The sequence below is a fragment of the Fopius arisanus genome, unplaced genomic scaffold (assembly GCF_000806365.1).
Source record: "Fopius arisanus strain USDA-PBARC FA_bdor unplaced genomic scaffold, ASM80636v1 scaffold00004, whole genome shotgun sequence".
NCBI classification, from domain to species: domain Eukaryota; kingdom Metazoa; phylum Arthropoda; class Insecta; order Hymenoptera; family Braconidae; genus Fopius; species Fopius arisanus.
Genome location: NW_011887743.1, coordinates 1,494,146 through 1,519,367, shown reverse-complemented (window position 1 = coordinate 1,519,367; position 25,222 = coordinate 1,494,146). Strand labels below are relative to the sequence as shown.

General features: G+C 38.1%; 4 protein-coding genes across 6 annotated transcripts; 3 read left to right on the top strand and 1 right to left on the bottom strand.

Annotated features, from left to right (window-relative positions):
- Positions 1-30: 30 nt before the first annotated feature.
- PMP34 (Peroxisomal Membrane Protein 34) lies at positions 31-1,762 on the top strand (the record flags this gene model as incomplete). Its single annotated transcript, XM_011315532.1, has 6 exons — positions 31-107; positions 178-326; positions 478-591; positions 858-1,096; positions 1,179-1,246; positions 1,486-1,762. Coding segments are annotated over 6 exons (795 nt in total), but the record flags the coding sequence as incomplete, so codon positions are not given.
- A 62-nt stretch (positions 1,763-1,824) lies between these two features.
- On the bottom strand, positions 1,825-6,068 carry LOC105272049 (uncharacterized). Its single transcript, XM_011313933.1, has 9 exons — positions 5,955-6,068; positions 5,698-5,830; positions 4,950-5,057; positions 4,635-4,865; positions 3,430-4,508; positions 3,172-3,358; positions 2,490-2,905; positions 1,979-2,162; positions 1,825-1,914 (listed from the first exon to the last, which is right to left on the bottom strand). Exons 3-9 carry the CDS (start codon positions 5,037-5,039, stop codon positions 1,891-1,893), a joined length of 2,211 nt encoding a protein of 736 aa, XP_011312235.1. The 5' UTR covers positions 5,040-5,057; positions 5,698-5,830; positions 5,955-6,068; the 3' UTR covers positions 1,825-1,890.
- Positions 6,069-8,320: 2,252 nt separating this feature from the next.
- LOC105272033 (BRD4 interacting chromatin remodeling complex associated protein) lies at positions 8,321-21,351 on the top strand. 3 transcript variants are annotated; one of them, XM_011313915.1, is made up of 10 exons: positions 8,321-8,393; positions 9,541-10,174; positions 10,336-10,614; positions 10,700-12,445; positions 12,540-12,638; positions 12,964-13,068; positions 13,620-13,764; positions 14,090-17,718; positions 18,011-18,113; positions 18,190-21,351. In XM_011313915.1, the coding sequence occupies exons 3-10, from the start codon at positions 10,510-10,512 to the stop codon at positions 18,969-18,971; spliced, it is 6,714 nt and encodes a 2,237-aa protein (XP_011312217.1). In that variant the 5' UTR covers positions 8,321-8,393; positions 9,541-10,174; positions 10,336-10,509; the 3' UTR covers positions 18,972-21,351. The 3 variants fall into 3 exon arrangements, with proteins under 3 accessions (XP_011312217.1, XP_011312207.1, XP_011312224.1); XM_011313905.1 differs by having other exon boundaries at positions 8,321-8,596; XM_011313922.1 differs by lacking the exon at positions 12,964-13,068 and having other exon boundaries at positions 8,321-8,596.
- Positions 21,352-22,318: 967 nt separating this feature from the next.
- Positions 22,319-24,998, top strand: Nup75 (nuclear pore complex protein Nup75). Its single transcript, XM_011313894.1, has 4 exons — positions 22,319-22,458; positions 22,608-22,713; positions 22,886-24,467; positions 24,747-24,998. Exons 1-4 carry the CDS (start codon positions 22,429-22,431, stop codon positions 24,952-24,954), a joined length of 1,926 nt encoding a protein of 641 aa, XP_011312196.1. The 5' UTR covers positions 22,319-22,428; the 3' UTR covers positions 24,955-24,998.
- Positions 24,999-25,222: the final 224 nt, after the last annotated feature.

The following is a 25,222-nucleotide window of genomic DNA, read 5'->3' as shown; positions in this document are numbered from 1 at the left end:
TTTTGTATTTATTGATTGAAATGTATTCTCTCTTTTGAAGTGGAGGAAAATCGTCAAGCCAAGAATACGCTAGCCACAATTCAAGATCTAGTGTCAAAAGAAGGACCGTGAGTACCAGATTATCTCAATAATTAATTAATGAAAAGAACAATTCTCTTAATTCTTCAATTATTGCAGGGGGACATTGTACAGAGGAATTGTGCCAGTTCTCCAGAGTCTGTGTGCCAGTAATTTTGTGTATTTCTATACATTCCATGGGTTGAAACGCATGAGAAATTCGCGGAATCAGACAGCGGGCCATGATTTGCTCCTTGCATCCATTGCAGGTTTGTAATTCCATTCATTTTTCGCATAAATCATGTACTGGAATTTTCCCTTTGCATGATAGCAGAGAGAGAATAATGGAAAATTTGAAATCATGAGATCTCTCAGTGAGAAATTCTGTGACTCATGCTGTATATTTATTTTCTGTTACAGGAGTCACGAATGTTTTGACAACAACACCTCTTTGGGTTGTAAACACACGTCTAAAGACACGAGGAATTGGAGGTGTTCATGAACCAAATAACAATGACTACGTCACCCTCTTAGGTAAATAGAAAATCCTCTCTGTAACTCGATTAAGAAAAAAAATTTCTAGAATCCAATCCACTGGATTAAAACGAGATCTGGAGTCCAGATGACAGCTTTGGCTTCTCCAAGGTGATAATTAAGTTATGCAGAATATGTAATAGTACTTGGAGCACTTCGCAATGATAATGTAAACATAGACAACTCTCCTCGCTGCTGCAAATGCTAATTATGAGAGAATTATGACGTAAGAATATTTTGCAATGTTATTTGATTTTATTTTTCAGAGGGCATTGCACACATCTGGAAGTACGAGGGCATTAGGAAACTTTGGGCTGGCACTTTACCAAGTTTGATACTTGTGTCAAATCCAGCTATTCAATTTATGATTTATGAAAGTATTAAGAGGAGAGTTAATGCGTCATTGGGTACACCAGCCTGGGTTTTCTTTACTATTGGGGCAATAGCCAAGACTGTCGCTACAACTCTGACGTATCCTCTGCAATTGGTACAGACTAAACTCCGGGTAAATATTGATTGTAGAATTTCTTGAGCAATTGTTTTTACGGTATTGTCTCGTTATTCGTGATGGCTATTTGTATTTTCAGCATGGGCATAACTACAAGAATCTTCCATCAAATGCGGGGACAATACAAATTCTTCTTTACATTCTCAAGTGAGTGCATAATTTATTTTACGCAAACCTTGAAGCATTCTGAAAAAAAATCTCGAGTGCTTCGTAAATAGAATAATATTTTTTTGTTTTTTATTTTGCATGTAGAGAGTATTTTGAATATTTATTATTATTATGTATTATTAGTTATTTATTACGAAAGAAAATACCGAACTGTGGAATTGTCGATGATGATTTCACAGAAAGACTATTTGTTTGATGGAATTTCTCTTTCTTGATAGGATGCAAGGATTGGGGGGACTGTACAAAGGAATGGAAGCCAAATTACTACAGACTGTTCTGACAGCAGCTCTGATGTTCCTAGCGTACGAGAAAATATCAAAATTTGTCTTTCGCATTCTCCTCCTGCACAGACCAATGCTTAGATAATTTCGATTGATTTAAGGTCGAGTGACGAATGTTAAAGACAAATTATTTCAACAAGAGTGTTTTCTGTTGTAATTTTGTATTCTTTTTTGTACATTAATACAACTGTCATTTAATAAACTATAAAAATAAGATGAGAAGGGATAGAAGTTATTCAAGTTGATGCAAAGTATGAAATATAAAAATTATTGTCGTAGTATTTATAAAAAGAAATTCATTCAAAACAGTTTTTCTTCGTTTTCTAGATTAATTCGGAATTTTTACTCGTTGCTGCACACTAAACCCTGGAAATTAAAATTCATTAATTGAATATTAGAAAGGATTAGTGGAGAGTGTGGAAATAGTCACCTGTTTCCGTAGGTGCGTTAACTTTACTGTTATGTATTCATGAAGATTTTTTATGTCGTCTACTGTATCTCTGATTATGGTATCCAGAATACTCTCGTCTCTTAGAATTCCTTTATCCACGATTACAGACATGTGGGCTCTGCCACCATAAGTCAGAAAAGAAACGCCAATACCGGTTGTTCCCCTATTTAAAATAATAATTAACAATTTAATATCAATGATTGATTTTTGGGTTGATTTTTCCTTTTGATGAGTTTTACAGGAATATCTCTGAAAATAGAGGAGATAGCAGAAATGATCTGGGAACCTTTTTTGTAGAGGTCATTGAGATCTACGAAAAAGGTTCTGATAATCATTGAGCTATCTCTTGCAGATTCCCAGATTTTCGTTGAAAACTGGTCAATAGTAGAAATTAAGTGAAATTGATTTGAATATCTTTTCCATTTTTATCAAAATTACTGTTAATTTCTCAAAAATCTCAAATTTTTTTATAATTATCTTATCTGACTACCTGTGAGGGATCCAGAACGCGACTTTCTCTAAACTATTCCCCAGAATATCCACTTTATTGGGTCCTGGTAGATTACTGAAGACCATAGTACTGTGACTCTTCAAGAATGGCTCGAGTAATTTCTTCGGTAAAGCCGCAGCCAACCAATCCATTACCCAATAATTAATTATGTAATCCGGGCTCTGTCTTAAATTTTCTGAGCACCTGGACACATCTCTGAGTCTCTCCAGGAGTCTGTGGTATTTTAATTCGGTATTTTCCTCGGTGATTGGAGTCAATTCCTTTCCATTTGCCTGGGAAATGCATAGAGGTAGTAAACCCACCGAAAATCCATTCCTAAGACTCAATTGTTTACTTGGAGCTGACATTCTAGCTGGAATGACAACTGTCACTGTTTTTGGAGCGGTTTCCTTGACCTAAATTAAACATTCAATTTTCTTCATTACTAAATTCATCTGTCCTTTATAATTTATTTTATATTTATATTATATTACTAGATTTTCTCCAATTAAAAATCAATTCCTCCCTCAAAAAAGTCATTCCCCGATTATTTTTTAATTTCCAATCCCGTCGAACTCTAATTTAATTTTTTTTTAATCTGGGAATAGAATCTATTCGATAATGATTAGATAATCGAATAAATTCGATTGTTTAAATCAATAATTAAACGTTGATATCTTACTGTTTCAAAATATCGATGAAGATTAGCAGATAGAGCAGCAAGAACAACATCTCCAAATCTTGTCCCAGTGGAGTTCTTGATATCTCGGATTTTCTCGAGAATTCCAGAATCTCTGTCATTAATAAAATCCCCCTCCATCCAGCAGGAAATTATCTTCTCGCCAGTCAAAGGTGTGCCATGAAGAGCACTAGAGCGATAATGATAATTACCTAGAGCACTTTAAATAAATGAAAATCAATAAAAATCAATAAAAATCACCTGTTATCCAGGCAATGAAGGGCCTGCCCAACCAGACAAGAGGGAATGGATATCAAGACAATCATATTCCTCCCAAAACGTCTGATCACCCCCAGCCCTTCCTGACAACCCCTCAAACAGCTGTCTCTAATTCCCATAAATACTCTCATCACTTTCTCCAGAACTAGAAGAACTGAACTTCTGAATTTCACGATAACTGGAGGAAGTGTCCTAACAGCAAACGGCATGGAGGCATCCAAGAGATGATCAGAGAACTGAATAATCTGCTCCAGAGGTGAATCAACTCCAGTGATTTGTTTGTGAGAAATATCTACATCTTCAGCTCCACGATTTCCCCGCATCTGAGGATCTGTATCGATAATTTTAATTTGAGAAAGAGTATTGAGATGAGAATCGGCAATTGCTTCTAGAAGAACCCTGAGGAGAGCCACCCCATCTCCAACAGAATGATGAATCCTGAAGACCAGGGGAACATTTAGAGTGTTCTGAGGTACATGAAGAGCTCTTTGGCAGTTTCTACCAACTAGAATCTCCCAATTGGTCCTGTGATGTCCAGGAAGTGGCTGATTGCAGATTCGGTTCATAATTTTCCTGAGGTATCCGTTGTAGACGTTCCCGCAGGTGCCATCGCAGTTTGGATGATCATCCCCGAGCCATCGGACTCTGTCTTCCAAATTGATGGTGTCATTGGTGCGTCTCCAGTAGAAGTAGCCGTATCTCTGGTGCCTCTGCCAGCACAGCTTGTCAAAGTTCTTCGCGATGAGGCGATCCTGGACTAGTTTTCTCACGTCTTCGAGGATCCTGCTGGCATCTGTCGTCATCTTCATCTCCAAGATTCCAAGGACGTTGATGATGGAGTACGCGTGATCGTCTTCAATCGCCCACACGTTGTCGCTACCTTCGAGGAGACCACCGAAATCATTTCCCTCTGATCGACGCAGGACTTCCCTGACGATTCCGCGGTACACGAAGCAGAGGCTCAGGAATAGCGTCACGAACGGCGCGAACACGCTGAAGATGATGATGTTGAAGATCCAGGTCAGTGCTGTTTTCAATTTTAACTCCAGCAGTCTAGAGTCCTGGGAAAATTCGCGGGGTAATATTTCGTTTTTTTTATTCAATAAAAATTAATTTCTTGAATTTTTAGAAAAACGAAATTTAGATAAAAATCTTTAATAGAGAATATGATTTGGAATAATAAATACCTTGATAGGACCGATTCGAAAATCAGCTAGCCATGCAATAAGTAATCCAGTGAATATTCCTAGTCTCGCTGGATTATCAAAAATATTTCCCTCCTCCGATTGTCCGGTTTTAGTTGCATTTTGAGAAAACGCGAGGTCGTAAGTCAGAGATGCGTTTTTAAATGTTTTCCATACAAAATCCCAGACTTCGTTTATCTCTGCGAGAGACGCGTTTCCCGAATTAGCATCCATCTGAATTTATATTAATTATATCAATAACTCCGGGTGATCCCACGAGTGATCGCAATAATTAAGAGAATTTTATTTATTTATTACTTTGGATAAACGTACGAATGTTGAGCAGAACACTGACAGAAAGTCTTCCTTCAAACCTTCTTTGTTTATATAACTTGTGAAGCTCCTCATTCCTTTATTGGCCTACGGCTAATGGAATTAGTATTACGTATAAACAAAATATTTAAATATCATAATTTAATTAAGGAGATGATCTCTCGAGTATGCAAATAATTTTCAAGAATTATTGCAGATTAGATTTGAAATTCTCGATTATTCTTCACTAACTACAATTAAAAATTGATAAAAATTCAATCAATTCCCAATTGATTTATTCATTTGTTAATTAATCTATAAATTTCATCATTCATTAATTATTTCTCTGGGGAATAATTGAGATAATATTCACATTTATCCAAAGAATTTTGATAATTTGATACGAATTCAAGGAATAATTAATAATAATAAATAATTTATTTATTATTTAATTAATAATTGTAATTCAGGTAGTATTCAGATTTTTCAATCGAGAAATTTACACGATTTGATAATAAATTCTCAGGTAATTACAATTATTCACGGGAATTTTTCTTTCAGTGAAATCTCTGACTTAAGTTATGATTTATTTTGCGTGGGCAACAGTTGGCATTTGTAATGGGAATAGATAATAGACAATAGGAGATATCGCTGTCAAGGCTAGCTGTCATTTTAATTGATTTATCACTCGTGAATTGCGGTATAATATGAATCACAAGGTGGAGACGCTGTAGAAGAGCAGATGTTATCATACCTCAATCATTTATTCGTGTTACATAATTAATTTATTAACGAGTCCGCGGGTATTCCTGGGGTTTCGGCTTTTCCAGAGATTTTTCGATCAATTCTTCATTGGATCTCAATAAATTCCCCTCCAGCATACGAATCTGTTATTAAATCAATTTAACGAAACAATTATTCCATATTTTTTATTATCATTCTGTAAAGATATTGGGGATTTACTGATTAAGAGTAATGAGGGGAATTTAATTGTCGAGATGATTTTTTCACCTGAAAATTCTGCTCTTTCAATTCAATATTTTTCGCGTGAATTTCTTTTCTCATGCGATTATTTAATAACAATAGGGCGTCATATCTGTGGATAATTGAGAAGATAATTACGTTATTAACAATTATGATATTCTCATGATTGCAGAGAAATAAATGGAGCAATTTAACTAATTATTGCACTAAATTTATGACGTAAAAATGATTTACGTCATAATTTTTTTTTCTATTTATTTATCTGTAATTTACGAGTGCTATTATCGTACTTCTGATGCCAAGATCGATTAATTTGTTTTGTTAAATAATCAGGGAGTTCATCACTCGTGATATTCTTGCGGAATAAATCTGTGGAAATGGAAATATTTTTTTAATCCGTAATTGTGATTTAATCGATTTCTTACTTAACATTGTATTATTTTTATTTGCAGCATCTTGCAGATTTTTCTGTAATCTCAAGTTCTTGATCTTCATGTTCAAAACTTTGAAGGATTGTTCGACTTGAAGACTCTGCGATATCTTGACCGATGAATCGAGAAGACAGAGTGTGCGTCGTATGTCGTGAATTTTTTTTATCAATTTTTCATCTCTTTTGGAATAATCGTCGGACATTTTTTCACTCATGCATCGAGGTAAATAAACAATAAATATCTGCAACAATTATTGATGGGACATTAGGGCGAAGGAATAAAAATCATCGATGCATGATAGTTTACTAACAATTGTATGTAAATATTGTTTATTGGATTAATGTACGTCTGGATGACGATGTAATTGCATTTTTAATGTGAAATTTATTGAATTAATTTCAATTGTTTAAATGTATTGAATTTGTTGATGCTATTTCTGTAAAAGTTGAGGGGAAATTGAGGAAATGGAAATGGAAATTCGAGTCGTCAAAACCGATGAGTTAAACTAATTAACTAGAGTATATCAATAGTACTCGTTTTACCCTATCGTAATATCCTTATCACTCTGCCCTACTTCTACGAATAAATGACCTCTGTAATACGCAAAGAATTCCTTGCGATTGTAATTAAAATATCAATGCAATCGTCTTTGTGTCATTGCGATTAAAAACATTCAAGAATTGATAAAACGAATTACGACCTAAACAGACGAATAAACATTCAAACAAATGAATAAATAAAAATCAAATTGATAAAGACAAAAAAAAATGTTGTGTAAAAAACCCTCAACTCGAAAAAATACAATTATTACAAAAAAAAAATGCATTGAATTATAATTATGATTGGGATGGCACCTTAAAATTGTGATCATCCCTCAATGAAATAAATTCGATTTCTTAAAGACATCTAGTCCGTGATGCAATCCTCAACCCCTAACCTTTGAAAAATCATCCCTGACCTCTCCCCTCTCCCCTCCCCGGGCCCTTACCACCCCCACTTGCCCTAAAAATGTCGATAATATCCATCCGCCTTATCCTCTCCATTACCCCCTCACCCTCCCCCCCAAAATGTCCATCGAGTCTAGTTATTTTTCATCAAATAAAAATCCAATCACAGCTGTTTTTCATAGGGACTTTGACATCTACAATGCACCAATGAATTGCAACAAAAATGCAAACCTGATTTTACACTTTCCAACTCAACAATAAACTACACAATTCATACCGATAAAATAATTAAACCGGGGGGCTGCCCCCCTTCCTCGCCCCTCCACCCACTCCACCATAATTAACAAATAATTGTCTGTAAATAATTGCATGATAATTAATGAGAAATCCGATAAATTGCAGTTGAAATCATGAAGGGGAGATTTTTATGAGGGGGAGGGGTCCGAGGGGGCTGCAGCACCCTCCACCGCCCCCCACCCGCGGAATTGATTGATTTTTAATGGATGGGTAACAGTTAATAGGGGGCGGGGGGGTTGAAGGTGGTGAGAGGGTGGGGGTTTTCCTCGTAGATATTTTCCAGTAATTCTAATGGAATAATTAATTATGATGGGTTATAATAGGTAATTAATTAATCAAGGGAGGGGATGGGGTAAGACGAGAAAGGGTTGCTCTTAATTAATTAATGGTACTTGTTGCAATTGAATTGATATTGATATTGTTTATTCTGTTTGTTTTATTGACTCCTGTCGGATTTATTTCGTGCAACATGATGTACAGGAAATATTCAATCAATCAGTAAATCAATTAATTAATCCGCTAACAGTTGTTCACGTGGTATGACTGGGGGGTGGTGGAGAGGAGGGTGAGGAATAAAAAAATGTAGAGAATAAAATAATTACAGAAATAACCACCAGAGGGTTTATGACACACTGGGGGAAAATTGGTAAGAATATATCCTAGGAATATATAAATGCAAAGATTGGCAGAATTGTTAAAATACATGATGGCTGAGATGATGGCCGTTGCCACTGTAGAAGTGAAGAAACGCGTATACGGAACCCGTGGTGTGTTATAATAAAAAAAAGAAGGTATTTTAATGTGCTTTACGGTTAATATAACGAATAATTGGTATAACAGGTACTTGTGGATTGTGATTAATTGTAAATAATTGTGTGGTGATGGTGATTTAATGGTTGGTGAAGTGTTGAGGAGTTGAATGGAAAAAGGGGGAAAAAAAAGGCACCAACTTGGGCAACAACACACGGCTGGAAACGCGCGTTTAGCAAAGAGGGTATTGATGTGATATTATTTATGGATTGTTGGTGTCTATTTGTCTGGCCATTGTTTGTTGTGATGGTGAATTTTATTGGGGATGATTTGGGCATGTTTATTTGAGCTTTTTGGGGGATTTGTTTAAACGGAGGGAACATTTACCCTTTTGTTTACGCCTTGTCACTGGCGCTTTTGTTGTTGTATATAGCGCGGGGCTAACTCTTCGGACACCGCGCGCCGTTCATTTTACCGAGGAGATTATTGTTTATTCCAATATTATTTGGATTATTTGGGTGGGAGGGGGAGGGGAATTTTTTTTTTTTGCATTTTTGGGGGGCTTTTTGGGGGCTTCCAGACCTGCCAGTGGGGCTTTTGGTGGGGGATTTTTCGGGCTCGTGCAATATGTCTGGGACTGTACCACGTAGGTCACTATCCTCCTGATTCTTTCACTTTTGTTATAACCTTAAACTTTTGCCATTCCATGAATTTGTTGTTGTTTTGGAATTTGCCATTATTTCATGGTTTTTTCATGGAGTTTTCAGTTTTTGGGGGAGGGAGATGGGGTTAGGAGAGACTGACAGCTACATTTCTTTCATTTTTATCGGATTTTTTTGGGAAATCGAAATTTTTGGGTGGAATTCGAGTTTTATTTGGAGGGAAATTTGGCAGGAGTAGATCTTTTGACGTTTAAATATTTATTTTTAACCGCAAGATGTTCTCCCACAAATGATGAGTGATCGATTGAAATTTGGAATTTGTTTTTGATGATTATCTCTGGAGTTGAAGGACATGCTGAAGTTTTTGTGGGAGACTTTTTGTAGCTCTTGAAATTTCCTATAAAAAAGCTCCCACGAAAATTTCACTGAATCTTTTAGGTTTTGAGGTATTTAGGGAGAAGCATGTGGAGGTTTTCTCATGAATACAAATTTTCATTTTTTCCTGATTTGATCCTATTTTTTTCAGATTTCTAAAAATATTATGACGAGAATTATGTCACCCGGAGATACTAATCACTGGAATTGAGCCAAGGAGTTGAATCAACCCACCTCAGACTAAAACAGATCCCATAAACCTACGGAAAAAGAATAAACAATGCAAGAGGTTGTGATCGAGATCTAAAGGATCGAACAATGTCAGCAAATTATTTTTCAGTTTTAGACTTAGGATAGGCTTGGAGCCATCGAATTTAACTGGAAATTTCATCAACTGAAGCATAATTATTCTGTGATGATAAAGTAAAATATGTAAAGGAAGAAGAAATCGAAGAAGCCAATGATCACAACTGCAACTGCAATCAAACGATTCATTGGTGATAATTTTGTTCTCAATGGATGAACGATTGATCCAGCACAAAGTGGATAAGAAGATGTGCATTATTGATAAATTCATGACTGAATCACCAGGATTATTGTTCCAGTATTGCAAACAATCACTGGGGAACGATAAAATGCTTGTTGAATTAAGTTGTGGGGTGAAAAGGTAAATTACATGAATGTCAGGAACAGGCGACGTGGGTCGCAGACGCGTTGAGTGGCGCCGTAGCGCAAACATCCCATCGTCTATAGTAATTATCTCCTGTTGCACCTGATTTTTAAAGGTAATTATAGTAATGAAGTTCTCCAGAAGAATTCTCGTGATTTGACTCGTTTCAATTTTCAATATTATCGGAATTAATTGTACGATTTCGACGAGTCTGTCATTGTCGGGATATATATATTTCTAGGACCATGTTTGTAAACACGAGTATTTATTTTTCAGATACACAGTGTCATATATCAAAATAGAGTGATGATACGTTGAAAGACAGATCCAAGAATCAACAGATCTCGAAGAAGTGAGACAGTGCAGAAACTGATAATAAATAATAACCAATAAAAACTGCTAAGGTGGCTGGAAAGGTGGCTACCTAGGATTACGAGGTGCTGCGTGGGCATGCAGCAGCCTCAGACACGCCCTCTCCTCGGGGACTCTGTATCCTCCACAACTTCCCCGACTGCAAGACGTAACAACCCTGTTGCTGTTTTAACTCATCAGCAGGTAACAATTGTCAAAGCCCTTCCAATGAATTACAATCAGTTTAAAATGATCTCACAACATTATAAGAGATTATTTTATTTTCCAGCTCCAACAGCTCCAACAACTCCAAGCCCAAAACTCCTCGGGTCAGCCCCTGACATTCGCCCTGCAACAATCCCCAAACAACAATGGTCAGGAGCAAACATCAGTTGGATCAACAACTGGAATTGGAAATAATCACATCGTATACCTGAACCAACTGAGCCAATTGAATCAGAGTACGATAACCCCAACAGGGACTGGTATGGGCCTGCCCCCAGCCACCCCGACATTCGGGGTGGGCCTGAACATGGGATTACCTTTATCCCTTCTCAATACCAGTCTGACATCCCTCACCTCAAACGTCATAACTACCTCCAATCCACTGCTCAACATCGGCATACCCAGTATCAATTCAGCCCTGACAACAGTCAATCCAACAACTCTGAACACCCTGAATACCCTCAATGCGCTCAACTCGAACCTCTCATCCAACAGTATTACAGCAAATGGCCTGACTGGACTGAGCCAGGACATGAATACAGCCCTGAATCGTCTCAACCAATCAACCATCAACAGCAGTCTCACCCAGAATCAATTCTCTACTATTTCCACCAATGACAATCTCTCCAACATCTCCAATATCTCAAACCTCACCAATCTGACTAATTTGAATAATCAAACAACGTCTAATCTACCACCTCAGAGCCATGGTATCACCACGAGTGTCAATCAAGCCTTCAACCGAGCCTCCTTGAATGTTCTGGCCACTGGAATTCCTACGAGCCTCAACTGCAGCACGAGCTTTCCCTTTCAAACAATCCAGAGTATCCAGAGCATAGCTCCCCACATTGTCAACACCAGTATCTCCCAGAATCAAAATCCAACTCCAATCCTGTCAACGTCCTCCCAGATAAACAATCAGCCACAAATGTCGAATCAGTCGACAGCCTCGACGACTCAGAGTTTGAGCTTCTCTGGGACAATGAGCCAGTGCAATTTATCAACATCACCAGCTGTCGTGTCGATATCCTCCATTCAGACGGACTCCATAAGTCCAATCAATACACCAGCTGGATATGGACATGGTCAGAGCTTATCTAGACAGTTCCAGGGACAGAATTCAGTGGGACAGCAGGGAAATACTGTTGTCAAGTGCATACAGAATGTCAACTCCCCTGGGAGTCCCTTCTCCATTCCCATGAAGAGTCCAGCATCGAATATAGCACCACCAACACCGAGTCCAAGCCCCAACAGAATATTACTCCGGAGTCCAGCCTCGAACTCGATGCAATCGAGCAGAAATAGCCCGAGTCCTGTGTCAATGGTAAATACGTCGAGCAGTGGTACTGGCACAACGACAACCGTCCAGCAGAATTTCACCGTTCAACTCCAGAGTCCCATGCAGAGTCCCATGAGTGTTGGGCCCATTCAGAGTCCAGCGCCGAGTCCTTATCCACCAGCTAAGAGTCCTCATCTTCAGGGTGTTGGAGGACAGATAACTGGGGGAATGACTGGCAATTTGAATAACAGGAGTCCAGCACCTGGTGGCAGTCCTGGACCCAGTCCAGTTCGTCCAAATACTCCGATTCTTCAGCAGGGGATGCAGGTATTGCAGATCATTGGTACACCACAGTATCAGCAGACTTCGTCCCAGCTCGTTACGAGGGCTGCGTTGTTTGGTAATCAGCAGATTCAGATTGCACAGACTAAAGCTGCTAAACAACCACCTCAGATACTTCCCAAACCACCCAATAGTCAGGGGGTGGCAACACCACCCAAGCAGAGGGTTGCTACCAGCATTACTAATCAGGTGAGACAAGAAATTCAAATTCTACTAGGATTCATTCGTTTTTTGATATTTTTATACAGACAGTTTTTGAAAATTGTTTTATTGTCATTTTTAGGTGACACAACAGACACAACCGCAATTAGTCCTCGCTGGACCACATCAGAATCAAACAGCAACGATGATACCCACAGCTCAAGGATTATTACTGAATCAGGTAATTTTCATTCAAATAATTCATTGTCATTCTTCTTATTAATTTCGTCTGTTCAATCTCACGCAAAATTGCCTTGTGTCGCTTAACATTTGTCATGCACTCTGCTAATACAAGCTTGAATTCTCTCGGGATTATTTTCCAAGTGATGAATTCGATGGTGAAGGGATTTGGAAGGGATTTGGAAGATGTAGAAAAAATGGGAATGGGAATTTAGAAGAAAAGGGAAAAATCGGTTTTTGGGTGTTTTTGATTGGTCACTTCACCAGTGAATTAGTGTGGGATTTTCTGTGATAACGGTATCTCATTGGGTTTGCTGCATACATAGGTACTACCTTCAACGGGTCCTGTGATTGTTCAACAACAGCCCGGCGGCGTTCAACTAATACTCAGGACACCAACAAATGCCCAACAACAAACGCATACCGCACAGGTGATGGTTTCACTCGTTCATTCATTCATTCTTCTCAAAGTGCACCATTTTTTTTTGTGTATTTAACCATTATCACGAGATACATCCATGCATTAATTTCTATTACACTAAAAAACTGAACATGCTCGTCAATTTTCGATAGAGTCCATTCGTAAAGACCAGAATAATTATGTGGGGTACATTGTCATCACAATCATTCACTCATTAATAACATCCCCTTTCCAAAATCATATTCACTGCATAATTGTTCATAATTTAATGTTATAACTTGAATAACACGAATTTATTTCACTAGAAATTATTCGAAATTTCGATATTCTGAGATCACTATTTTTATTCATGAAAGAATTCTCACATCTTATTCAATTCTCGACAATAGGAATTGGAGAAAAATCGTCAGAAGTCATCAATAGTAATTTCTTCGATAAATCGAATAATTGTGGTTTTTTTTTCCTGTATAAACTCATGTCCCTCCATCGATGTGTAATGGTGCTTATGGCTATCGATTACCTGCGTTTCAAAATATATTCATGTGTTTAAATAATTTATAGCTGACGCAGCAGCAACTCGTGAGGGTGGTAACAGCCCAGGGTATGCAGTTGCAGGGTATCACTCCTACATTTTTCGCTGTTCCAAATGGTTTTCCACCACCGGCTCCACCTGTTATGAGGCATACACCATCGAGTCCGGCACCTGGTAAGACAACGACTACAGATATATTTTTTATTTCTCATTTTATAATTTAAAAATCGAAATTCAAGGACAAAACGAATGGGTAAAATATCACAATTCGAATTTCAGTTCTGTTAAATATCGATATATCTCGAAAAGTATTGATTTTATGAAAAAATATCAGCATTCATTTTTTCTCGGGAATTTAATTAGCTACAAAAAAGGTTCTACATGTTTACTTCTCAAATCGATAGTTTTTCAGATAAATCGAGAATTACTGGGAATGAATTTCCTTTTCAGATTCATTCCGGGGGCAATTTTTAATTCTAATTCAAAACTTCCTCCTCAGGAAATCCACCCACGAACAACCAAATAGTCATTCAGAACGCAATGGTCCAGTCCCCCCAATCTCACCTGAACAATCAACCACCCACTCCATCCCCAAATCACATAACAACGAATCAATCGTCGGTGACTGATCAGAATCTCCTGCCACCGCCGAAGAAAAAAGCAAAAAAGAAGAAGAAAGCCAAGAAAAAGGATGAAGAGCCCCCGAAGCTCGATCTAGCCAGCATAATGAAGATCTCAGGAATAGGTGACGAGGACGACATGTTCGACACAGATGTCATGCCTGATCCTGAGCCCCAGCCCCACCCGCCACCCCTCCAGCACATAGAGCAGCCTCAACTCTCCCAGATGAGTGTTCAACACCTGGAGCACAATCCTCCCCTGTCAACCCCCCAGAATCATCCCCAAAATCTTCCCCAGCCTCAGAACTTGCCTCCAGCCTGTCCCAATCAGGATCAAAACAATCAACTAGTCGCTCATCTCCATATGCCAGTTCAGAATACAATCTCTGGACATTTGAGATTAGCTGTTGGTGAAGATGGTCGAGTTATTCTCCATCACACACCGGATCCCAATCAGCCTGAGATCGATCAGGCAACAGCCCAAGCACTGATAAGATCACTGACTCAAGGTGGTGGACAAAATTCACAAATAATCTCACAACTTCTCGGCCATGCCCAGAATTTACAGCAGAATCAGCAGAATCAACAGCAGACTGTCAATGCACCTCGTGGGAAAACTGGATTAAAGCAACAACAGCAATCATCTGGCAATCAAACATCAACTCAGATAAACTCATCGTCTCCAGGTATTCATAATCCTGGAATGATGCCGGTCTGCTCAAAGCCGACGTTCTCCCAACAGCAGAGTAATTCAAACATTCCTGGAACAAGAACAGTAGGATCTTCTGTGGCATCGAGCCCTGGAGTTTCACCAGCCCCGAAGACTCTCCAGCAGCTTCAAAATCCTGGAATTCAAATATCAATCGGTGCAGACCAGAAATCGAAGAACGACCACATTAAGGCACCCCCGAAGTCCCACACCTGCAAAAAGGTATTCATGCAGAATCAGACAGCCCAAAGACAACCCACAAAAACTCAATCATCAAATGTTAAACAGACTGGTAGTGTAATAAACAACAGAGCCGTCCAACAGCAAATTATCAAGAGTCCACCGGTTCAACAGCAGCCAAGAGCTCAGTTGGATCAGAATAACGAGCAGATAAATCAACAGAACATCCACCAGATATCGACCCAAACGGTGCAGTCATTGAACGTCCAGCGTTGCTTGGAGCAGAGTGTTCACAAGATAACAGTATCAGGTCTCCAGCAAAATTCTCTCAACATTCTGGGTTCTAATCCATCAATTCCCGAGTCCCTTGGACACAATTTGGAGCAGAATCTGATTCATGGATACGTGGAGGGTCCCAGTCCAGGCAATTGTCCCCAGCAAGAGGATATTCAACCCTCAACCCCAACTCTCAATCTTCATCATCCAAAAATATCCCAGAATAAACCCCAAAACGTGATATTCTCGAGTGATTTCCCCACACCAATCAACAACACTGTAATAAATACGAGTGCAGGTCAAACAACGAAGCAACAAATTCAAAATCCAGAAGTGCTCAATTCCGCAGCAACGAATATTCTGAATAATGCCCCAAAAATAACACCTGAGATTCTGAATGCTCTGAGCAATTTAAATCCAAATGATCAGCTGTTGATTGCCAATGCCAATGGACAGATGCAGGTGATAAGTCAGCAGCTCCTTCAACAGCTGTTGACAGGACAGCTGAATGCCCAGCGTAATCTAAATCAGAATCAGAATCAGACCCAGAAAATAGTAATCGGTGAGGCTGACGCCTCGAGCTCTCAGGGGCTTCCTGGTGTCCAAATAAATACCCCCACGAGTCAGATAATCGTCAACAGTTCAGGTGGTGCTCCAACGATACAGAATAATATTCAGAATATCGTTGTCCAGGCGGCGCCGAATCAGATGCCCCATCAGATACAAATCCAGAATCAAGCGTTTCCCAGTCAGTTTATTGATAATTTGAATCAACAGCAGATCAGAAATCTATCGAGTGGTAATAAAACAACAGTGACAACCAGTGGTAGTGCCCCAGTGACTCACTTGTCTCAGTCCAATCAGATAAATCAAACCCACGTGAATCCCATCAACGCATCGACAACAACAACAACAACTAAAAAAGCTAAAGTTGTAAAACGAACAAAGGTGACAGTGTCATTGCCACAGACTAGTTACACCCAGGGTGTGAAAACAGCTCGAACATCAGTATCAACGAGTACACCGACACAACAAGTGATCAAGGACCCACAAAATCCCTCCACAAATACCAAGGTCGAGCCTGGACAACTCGGAATATCCAGTAGAGTCGTTACATCTGGAATTCAAACAGTTGGAATTCAAACGCAGGGTAATCAGACGACTCAGGTGCCCTCCAATGGCCAGATGGTCCAGAGAACACCGAGATACATCCAGCTACCAGTGCAGAAACAGCAGATGCTCAAGAGTATCCAGACACAGATTCAGAGTATCTCCAGTAGAAAGACCAATACTCCAGCTGAGCAGGCACTTCTAGCTAAACTCTATCAGGAGCACAACAAAATTGTTGCCAGTGGTAAAGTCGTGTCAGCCCCATCTCTGACGATTCCCACACCCTCGGAGACAACTACCAATGCCAGTATCTCATCACCGACGGTATTCACAGTGTCTCATCCCCTGAATTCATCGACAGTCACAAAAAATCAAACGTCAACAGCTCAGACACAGACGATGACACCAGCTGTTGTCACAACATCGTGCTCAGTTGTTACCACGAGTGTTGTGACAAGTGCCAGTATGCCAATTGTCTCAGACCCAGTGGTCACCAAGATGGAGCCTGTTAAGGGTGGAATTGATCCCAGTATGCCCTCCATTCACACTTGTCCATTCAGCAAGAGTAAACCGATGGAACTACCCAAATTTCATTCACCAGTCAAGGTTTATCAGTCCACCATCCAGGGAACTCCTCCTGTTTCTTGCTCGCAGCATAATCAGGCGCAGCAGTCAACTCAGTGTCAAACAGATCCATCTGATGTTAAACCGATAATTCAGGGAATGATTAGTCCTATTAAACAGGAATTACCACCACCGATTAGTGTCCAGGTTCAGTCAACTTCACCTGCTGGTCAGGTGATACCATCATCACCGAGAATATCTGGAAAGGGACCCAGAATTCAGAGCCCTGTCAATGTGGGACAGATAAAGCCGGCGCCTGCCAGTCCCAGCACCAGTTCTGCTCCAGTCGTCAGTCAGACACCTAGGCAGGGAGTTAAGAGGCCAGCCACTAGTCCAATATCCAGGCAGATAAATAGGGGAGATCTCATGGAGCAACAACTCAAGATTGATCAGAATGGAGCGGTTAATCCTGATGTTAATACACCATTTGGTGGTAAGAGGGACGCCTGCAAGAGACTGGTTAGGTATCATTGCTTTAATGAGCAGGTGCTAAGTGCCAAGGATCTCGCTAAGGCCGATGAGATCTTCGAGGAGACTGCTAAACATCTACTAAGCAAGTTCAATTCGATGATGAATAAGTATACGTATCTGCTGCTGATGGAGAGTATGGTGAGTTTTTCTTTCCTAATCTTCTCTCGATTTTATTAATATCTCTGAAACTACAGGAGATGAGGAAATTTTTGTTATTACCATTTTTGTAGATCTTGTTGTACTCTACAAAAAAGGTTATGAGGAAAATTCCGTTATTTCCCTTAGATTCGGAGATCCCTTTTAAAGAAAGCATGTAAGTGGATTTTTCACGATTCATAAACGCCAGTATTGCTCAAAAACTTGAGTAGGAAATAAATTGATTGTTAATTATTGGATTTGGTAATGGATGGGGAATTTATTGGGTTTCCAGAGGGAAGTCAGGACGTCTGAGCTCATGATGCTTGACAGGACATTTGTGTCTGAGGAGCAGGGCATGTTGGATAGGTTGAGGGAGCAAGAAGCTAAAGCCAGTGGTAAGTTTATCTTTTTTTATTCGATAAATCAAAAGAAATAACAGATAATTAATATCGATAACTGTGAAACTTTCAGAAGAGTTCAAGAAAGAAGAGAAACCCCTTCTTCCAAAGCTGGAGGCAGACCTCACCGACGAAGAGAAGACCTCGACGAGCTTGGCGAATGTCCTGGTGAAGCAAGAGCTTGAGGATGATTTCTGCAGTATGGATCCTCACTCGAGTGATGCCCAGATGAGATTAAAATCCTCTAGCTGCACCAGTGGTGATTACGACGAGTGGCTGGAGATCCAGAAGGAGCTTGGTGTATATCCAGGTGACACTGGCAAGTGTAAAAATCCAGGCAGTAGTGGAGCTAGTGGTAGTAGTGCTAATGGTGCTTGTTTATCAACGAAATCATTGACAAAATGTGAAAGAACGCGAGCCAATGGTGATTGTCGTTTAAGTGCAAGTGTCAGTCAAAGTACAATGAAAAATCTATTTGATACAAGTGATACTGGTCCAATGGAGTTGGATAAACGTTGGTGCAGTGCTGCATTGAGGGATGATCTCGAGAGAGATCTCATTGAGGATACTGATAGTCTCGATGATTTGGCACTACAGTCACAATTACCAGGTACTTCACTCCAGGATAATGAACAGGGACAAGGATTGATTAATGATCATGATGACATAACAGCACAGGTACAGTCAGCCATTGATAGTATTCTTAATTTGAAAAAGAGACCGTCAAATGCTAGTGCTGTTAGCACACAGGTTAGTGGTACAACTAGTGCAGGAACGACACAAACATCGGGTAATAGTAGTGATTCGAAAGACTCTGTGCTTGATCAGGCTGTTAGAAGTATACTGGGCTCGTGACCCTCATCTAATAAAGTATTTTAAAACCTTAATAACTAAAATCGATAAAGTATAATGTGTAAATCAGTTTTCTCATTTTTGTTTTTATCTGGATTTCTTTCAATCCAAGTTTCTTTAACTCTTTCTATATCTCTTTTTCGTTTTTCTGTGGACTTATCACTGTCCCTTTTTTTTTCAATGCCAATGTCTTTCAGATGAAGTGATGTTGAATGTAATGAGTGCAGTTCGAGGTCTAGGGTGTTTGGGGAAATTATGGGAAAAATTGATTTTCCTTTTTTCATGCTGATTAAATTATTTCATTGTCTCAGTAATGAGTAGCAGGGGAAAGTGTCAAATGACACTTTCTCCGTGGACGACTCGTTATTGGGACAATTTACGGAATTATTATTGTATTTATACAAATTCAACGGTCATCTTTCAATCATGAATGACGGAAGAAAATTATGAAAAAGAGATACTGAGAGAGAAATGGATAATTATGATGATTAAGCCATCGTGTAATTTTATGATTTTAAATGAAAAGAATGTACATGTGGTTTGGTAGATGAATTGACACGGCCAGATATTATAATCTGCAAGTTTGTAATGTAATTTTGTAAAAAGGAAATTATTTAAAAGGAAATGATGAAAAAAAAAACACGTAATGATGATGAAAAAAAAAGAATGATTTATTCCCCGTTTGGCTGTAATTCCAATCAGAGAATTTTACGGGTGGTAATCCAACAATTAAGTGAAACAATTGTAAATATTAATTTTTAAGGTGTATTATTAATTATTACAATTATTATAATTATTATATTAATATTATATCATTATATTTTAATTATTACGACATATAACTGAGATAATATTTCCTTGGATTTATTATGGCAACTAAAAAAATGGAAAACAATAGGATTATTCAATTGTCAATGGGATGCATCGTATTTATGGATCCTTTACTCTGTTCGGGAATTCAATAGTGAAATGGTGGAGAATCAAATTAATTTTTTTTGCGGGAATTTTTTAAATGGGGAGTTACTCTATATTTTTTATTTGTTGTTTCAATTGGTGATTTTTGGTGATTTTTTTTTTCTATTTTATGCGACGAGTTGTTGAAATAGATACGAGAAAAATATATTGAATTTAATAAACGATTCTTCATCATTTCTTGTCTGAATTCCTCGAGGGAGGGGGAGTGAAATTATTTAATTAATCACGAGTGAGATAAAAACGTGACAAAGAAACGAAACAAAGGGGACCCCTCATTGGTAACTGCAAATCTTCGTTAGTTAATTATTTGAAAAAATGGAGAACAGAAACAGAATGTTGAAAGGAAAAGCCACAGTTTTATTTTATATCCATTATCTACTAACAATAATGACATATGTAATTTGTTTAATCAGTGATGAAGGCACAGTCTGAATTTTAAACTGATAATCAAAGAAGGAAAAACAACAATTTTTTTATCTAGATTTAAAAGGAAAAAAAAAACAAAACTCAATGAAACACAAAATCTACTTTTTTTGGGCATCAATTTTAGACGACAATAGATTGTATTTAGATAGTTTTTCGGTGCGTTGAGAGAATTTGCCTGCGGCGAAAGGATTGTGCATAATACTTGAACATAATTTATTGATAAAAATTATTTATTGAAGATATGCTAATGAAGGAATTTATCGAATTAATTAGGTTAATACGAGGCATCACGTACATCCACCAATCATTCAAAATTATCCATTGAATGATAAAAAATTGTGGATTTTTAATGAACAGTTGTGGAAATCAATGGATTTTTAATTAAAATTTTACATGTCATAGTTTTTTCGAGAAAGTCCTGCACATTTTATGAAGCTGGTGATTTTAAATGGCAACAATCATATCAATTGTTCGAATTTGAGAACAAACGAACCTGAAATGACAATGATAACGATTTATTCGGATAAATGGAGTCGTTAATTCAAGTATTTCCATGATAAATCCTTTCATCGTACGAATCTCTCGAATTTCAAACAAAAACCCCTTTTTATCGTTCGCTCTGTACAATACGGTACATATTAAAAACAACAGAGAATGTATGTTAAACAGATGATGTATTTTTTTTTCTTTTTTCTTGGCAAACTTAAAAAAAAAAACAAAAAAAAACAAATTGAAGACTGACAATTATACAGACAAAAGAAAAATAAAACGTGCAGAACTATGAATTAAATTGTAATATGATTAAAAGGAAAGCAAGTAATTGATGATTTGTAAATAATATTTAATTGCACACCTGAATGGAAGAAATGGCAAACGCGACTTAATTCTAACAATGCTCTTAGAGACTTTTGAGAGATATTAAAAAATATATATGATTGAAGTTCTGTCGTTCCTAATAAATTGCCGACATTTTGCCAGTGTAGAATATTCTATCTTATTCCTCAATCTAATTTTAATATTTGTTTGATTAATAGTTCTACGTCACAGGCGACTGCAAATTGGTACGTATTTTTAATCATTCTCTCTGAGATTGACGGAATAATTAAATAATAATTAAACTAATTAATAAACTGGCGTGACTCTAACCTCAAATCAGGTTTAACTATCCAAGATTCATTTACTCACTGAATAATTGATTGTAGATCTTTTATTTTTATTTTTAAACCTGATATCATCCACAATTAATTATTATTTATTTATGTTTGATATCCGTATATATTGAAATATATCATGGATATATTATTTATTTGTGAGATGCATTATGTCATGAACAAATCTCGTTTTTTTCAGAGATAATTGAAATGATACGTTATCATCTCTAAAAAAAACTAGTCTATCAAATTTAATAAACATAAATTAATTCTCTCATAGAAAAAAATTTAAGATATTGATAAAATTAATTAATCCACAGGTGAACAGAAATTAGACTTTTGAATCGCCCGCCAACTGGTCCCGCTCTCTCCCGGTCATCCGATTCTGGCCACTAAAATGGCGGTGACTTGGAATTCTGCGCATGCGCAGATGAGTGGTCTTAAATCCCGCTAAAATTTTGAAAACAAATTTCTAAACAAGACGCGACAAGTGGTAAATGTTATATTATTGTGAATAATTGTTAGATTATTGTTGTTTTCGGGGAAGTGTGTGTGCAATGAGACAAAAGGAAAGTGCTGAAGCAATGGTAAGTAGTTTAATTAATTTATTGAGATCAGAATAAAAAACTGACATTTCCTCCCCTATAAGTTCTCCGGAAAATTCGGATTTTTAATTCTAATTTGACTTTCGAATCGCCCGCCAACTGGTCCCGCTCTCTCCCGGTCATCGGATTCCGGCCACTAAAATGGCGGCGACTTGGAATCCCGCGCATGCGCAGAGGAGTGTTCTTAAAATCCCGCTAAAATTTCACAGTTTTCGGTGAAAACGAGACGCGACAAGTGCCAAATGTTATATTATTGTGAATAATTTTTGGATTATTGTTGTTTTTCGAGGAAGTGCTCGTGCAATGGGAGAAAAAGATAGTGCTCAGATAATCGTAAGTCCTTGAATCAATGTATTGAGATCAGAATGACAAACTGACATTATCCTAACCTATAAGTCACCGGAAACATTCTGATTTTTCATTTCTATTCGGGGAATAAAAATTTAAAAAATATTTTGTGGATTTTTTTTGTTTGTAATTAGGGAATTCCTGATGTGCTGTGTAGTAAAGCGGGGATTGCTGCATCTTGGCGAACAGGAAATCAATTGGGAGTTTTTCCACATAAACAAATCAACGCACACACCAATGGTAAGTATTTTTAATAATCACACTAATCACACTAATAATGACATTAATTAAAATTCGCCGAAAAAAATTTGAAATATAATTTTTTTGGTAAATGAGTAAAAAAAAATGTCAATTAGTGTTTTCTGCAGAATAATTTGAGGTTTAGCTTGACATTTTATTTTGTACAATTCAGACAGGAAGAGTGATTATTATCCCTGCGAAGCTCGAATCCATCTTCTTCGCCAGGAAGTCATCCTGTTCCACCCCACCCTCAGGAAACTAGTGAACGAGAGCAATGGAGTATTCGTCTCGATAAGAAACATAAAGAAGACAAAAGCGAACGAAGCGAGACCGGAATTAGTGAAGTACAGTAAACATTATCGATCAATCCTTCGAGCATGTGTGGAGAGCCTCCAGGACACAGCTGCCAAGACGATGTCAGACACGAAGGATCTCCTGGAGAATTTTCTGACAATCTTCTACAATGTCGAATGCGTTTGGCATTTAACCGAGATATTATACATCGATACAATTCCAGGGGATGTCGTCCTTCCCCAGCTGATGGAGTGGGTTCGTTTCCACTTTCCCTCCCGCGAGCTGACAGCCGCGAAGATCCTCTCCAAGAAGACAATCGGTGCTGAATTGGAGTGTCAAAATTACTGGGAAACAGTATTCGCCTGTGCACTTCACGGTAAATTGGACATAGTACGTGCCCTCCTGCTGTACCACAGCTCAGCAGATAATCGAGGATTCGTAGCAGCTGAAAATATCCTCCGGGCAATACCCGTCTACAACGTCTACGGCGGCTACTCCATAAACGAATTTACGATGCGCTGGAAGTACTGGCAGTTAGATCTCACCTCCAACATCGAGTGCAAGACATTCGCGGTTGACGATAATTTAAATAAACTGATGAGACTCGTCGTGGGTGATGAGAGCGTCCTCTGGGAGTTGAGTAAATACACTGACGCCTGGTACGAGCTCTTGGCAGCTAAATTATTCTACTCATCACCGTGTTGCAAGCAACCAGAATTAGCTAGACACGCTAATAACATTGCGGAGAAGTGGCAAGCTAGGAGAAATCTTGATAATATTATTCTCGCACTCATGGAGAGCGATCTTCACCAGGTGATCAAGCAAATACAGTATATGAATGACAACGGATGGTTTGCAGCTCATCTCACTGATCTTCTGTACAACAGCGAGAAGCTCAATATCATTGACAAAGATCAGTCAAATGTCACTGATAAACTTCACGAGTCTCTCATTCTGGATTATGGCAGCACTCTGATGGAGAACTCGTCGTTGTGGCAGTGTGGGGCCAGTTATCTGGAGAATTGTCCCACTCAGGGGCTAGCGAGACTGGAGACACTTCTCCAGAGCATTCCTTTGGGTAATGAGGCAAAGGTACTCAAGATTATTAATGTGGCGCAGAGCAATGGACTGGTGAATGTCGTCACCAGTATATCGAAGATCCAGGGAATGAAGTCTATCAGGCAGGGGAGACTGGGGAATGCTCTCGCTTGGGCACTTAAGGCTCAGGATGGACCTTTTGCAACGTACATTGCTGATCAATTTCTCAAGGCTTATGCTGCCAATGGAGAGCTCGAGTGCAGGGATCTACTGGAAAATTTGGGGAGGTACATGCTTACTAGTGACAGACTTACTTTTCTCGGGAAATACTGCGAGTTTCATCAGATGTACGAGATCGGAGAGTTCCAGGAAGCTGCGAGGCTACTCATGTCACTAATTATCTCCAATTTGACGCCTAAGTAGTGAGTATTATATATTTATCATTTATTTGTTGTTACCTTGGGATTAATTCAGTCTGAGGGAGTTTTTATGTCATTTGTTGTACGATGTTGAATAATTGTATGGCATTTCGTACAATAAATGAAATTGAGACTCTGTCAATAAAAACTCCTCGACATTTATCCGGGCAACATTTTTTTCAGTTCTCACTTGAATTTTAATTATCCATATCCAGTTCTATGTATATAAAAATAAAATCATATTTAATCGAATGTTAATGTTAATGTCTTTTATTTCAACAGTTTCTGGCCGATTCTTCTGTCCGATGCAATACCTCTTCTGGAATCCGAAGACGTAATACTCTCCAGTGAAGATACATTCACGCTGATGAGGTGTTTAGAGGAGCACGGAGATGACCTGGAATTTCAGGATAAAGTGGAAATAACAAGATTGGCGGCTGCGAGGAACTTGTCCCGAGCCCTTATCCTCGAGGATTGCCAAAATGATTAATAAATTATGTTTTTTTATATTCATAATGTGATTGTAAAATAAAATATTCTCATTTTTTATGTATAATTTGCTAAAAATAAACAAATTTCCAGAATAATCACTGCCTTATTATTTATTATCATATCATTTTAAAAAATCACAATAATAACAATAACAATAACAATAACAATAATAACAACAACAACAACAATAATAATAATAATAATAATAATAATAATAATAATAATAATAATAATAATAATAATAATAATAATAATAATAATAATAA

What these genes read in the sequence shown, in the direction of transcription:
- LOC105272049 (XM_011313933.1), bottom strand. Translation starts at nt 5,039, where the DNA reads ATGAGGAGCTTCACAAGTTATATAAACAAAGAAGGTTTGAAGGAAGAC. An exon ending in GCGTTCTGGATCCCTCACAG is followed by an intron (nt 2,163 to 2,489) that starts GTAGTCAGATAA and finishes TATTTTAAATAG; the next exon opens with GGGAACAACCGGTATTGGCG. An exon ending in TAACGCACCTACGGAAACAG is followed by an intron (nt 1,915 to 1,978) that starts GTGACTATTTCC and finishes TTTAATTTCCAG; the next exon opens with GGTTTAGTGTGCAGCAACGA.
- LOC105272033 (XM_011313915.1), top strand. Translation starts at nt 10,510, where the DNA reads ATGCAGCAGCCTCAGACACGCCCTCTCCTCGGGGACTCTGTATCCTCC. An exon ending in CTACCAGCATTACTAATCAG is followed by an intron (nt 12,446 to 12,539) that starts GTGAGACAAGAA and finishes TGTCATTTTTAG; the next exon opens with GTGACACAACAGACACAACC. An exon ending in AACAAACGCATACCGCACAG is followed by an intron (nt 13,069 to 13,619) that starts GTGATGGTTTCA and finishes AATAATTTATAG; the next exon opens with CTGACGCAGCAGCAACTCGT.
- Nup75 (XM_011313894.1), top strand. Translation starts at nt 22,429, where the DNA reads ATGGGAGAAAAAGATAGTGCTCAGATAATC. An exon ending in AAGATAGTGCTCAGATAATC is followed by an intron (nt 22,459 to 22,607) that starts GTAAGTCCTTGA and finishes GTTTGTAATTAG; the next exon opens with GGAATTCCTGATGTGCTGTG. An exon ending in TCCAATTTGACGCCTAAGTA is followed by an intron (nt 24,468 to 24,746) that starts GTGAGTATTATA and finishes TTATTTCAACAG; the next exon opens with TTTCTGGCCGATTCTTCTGT.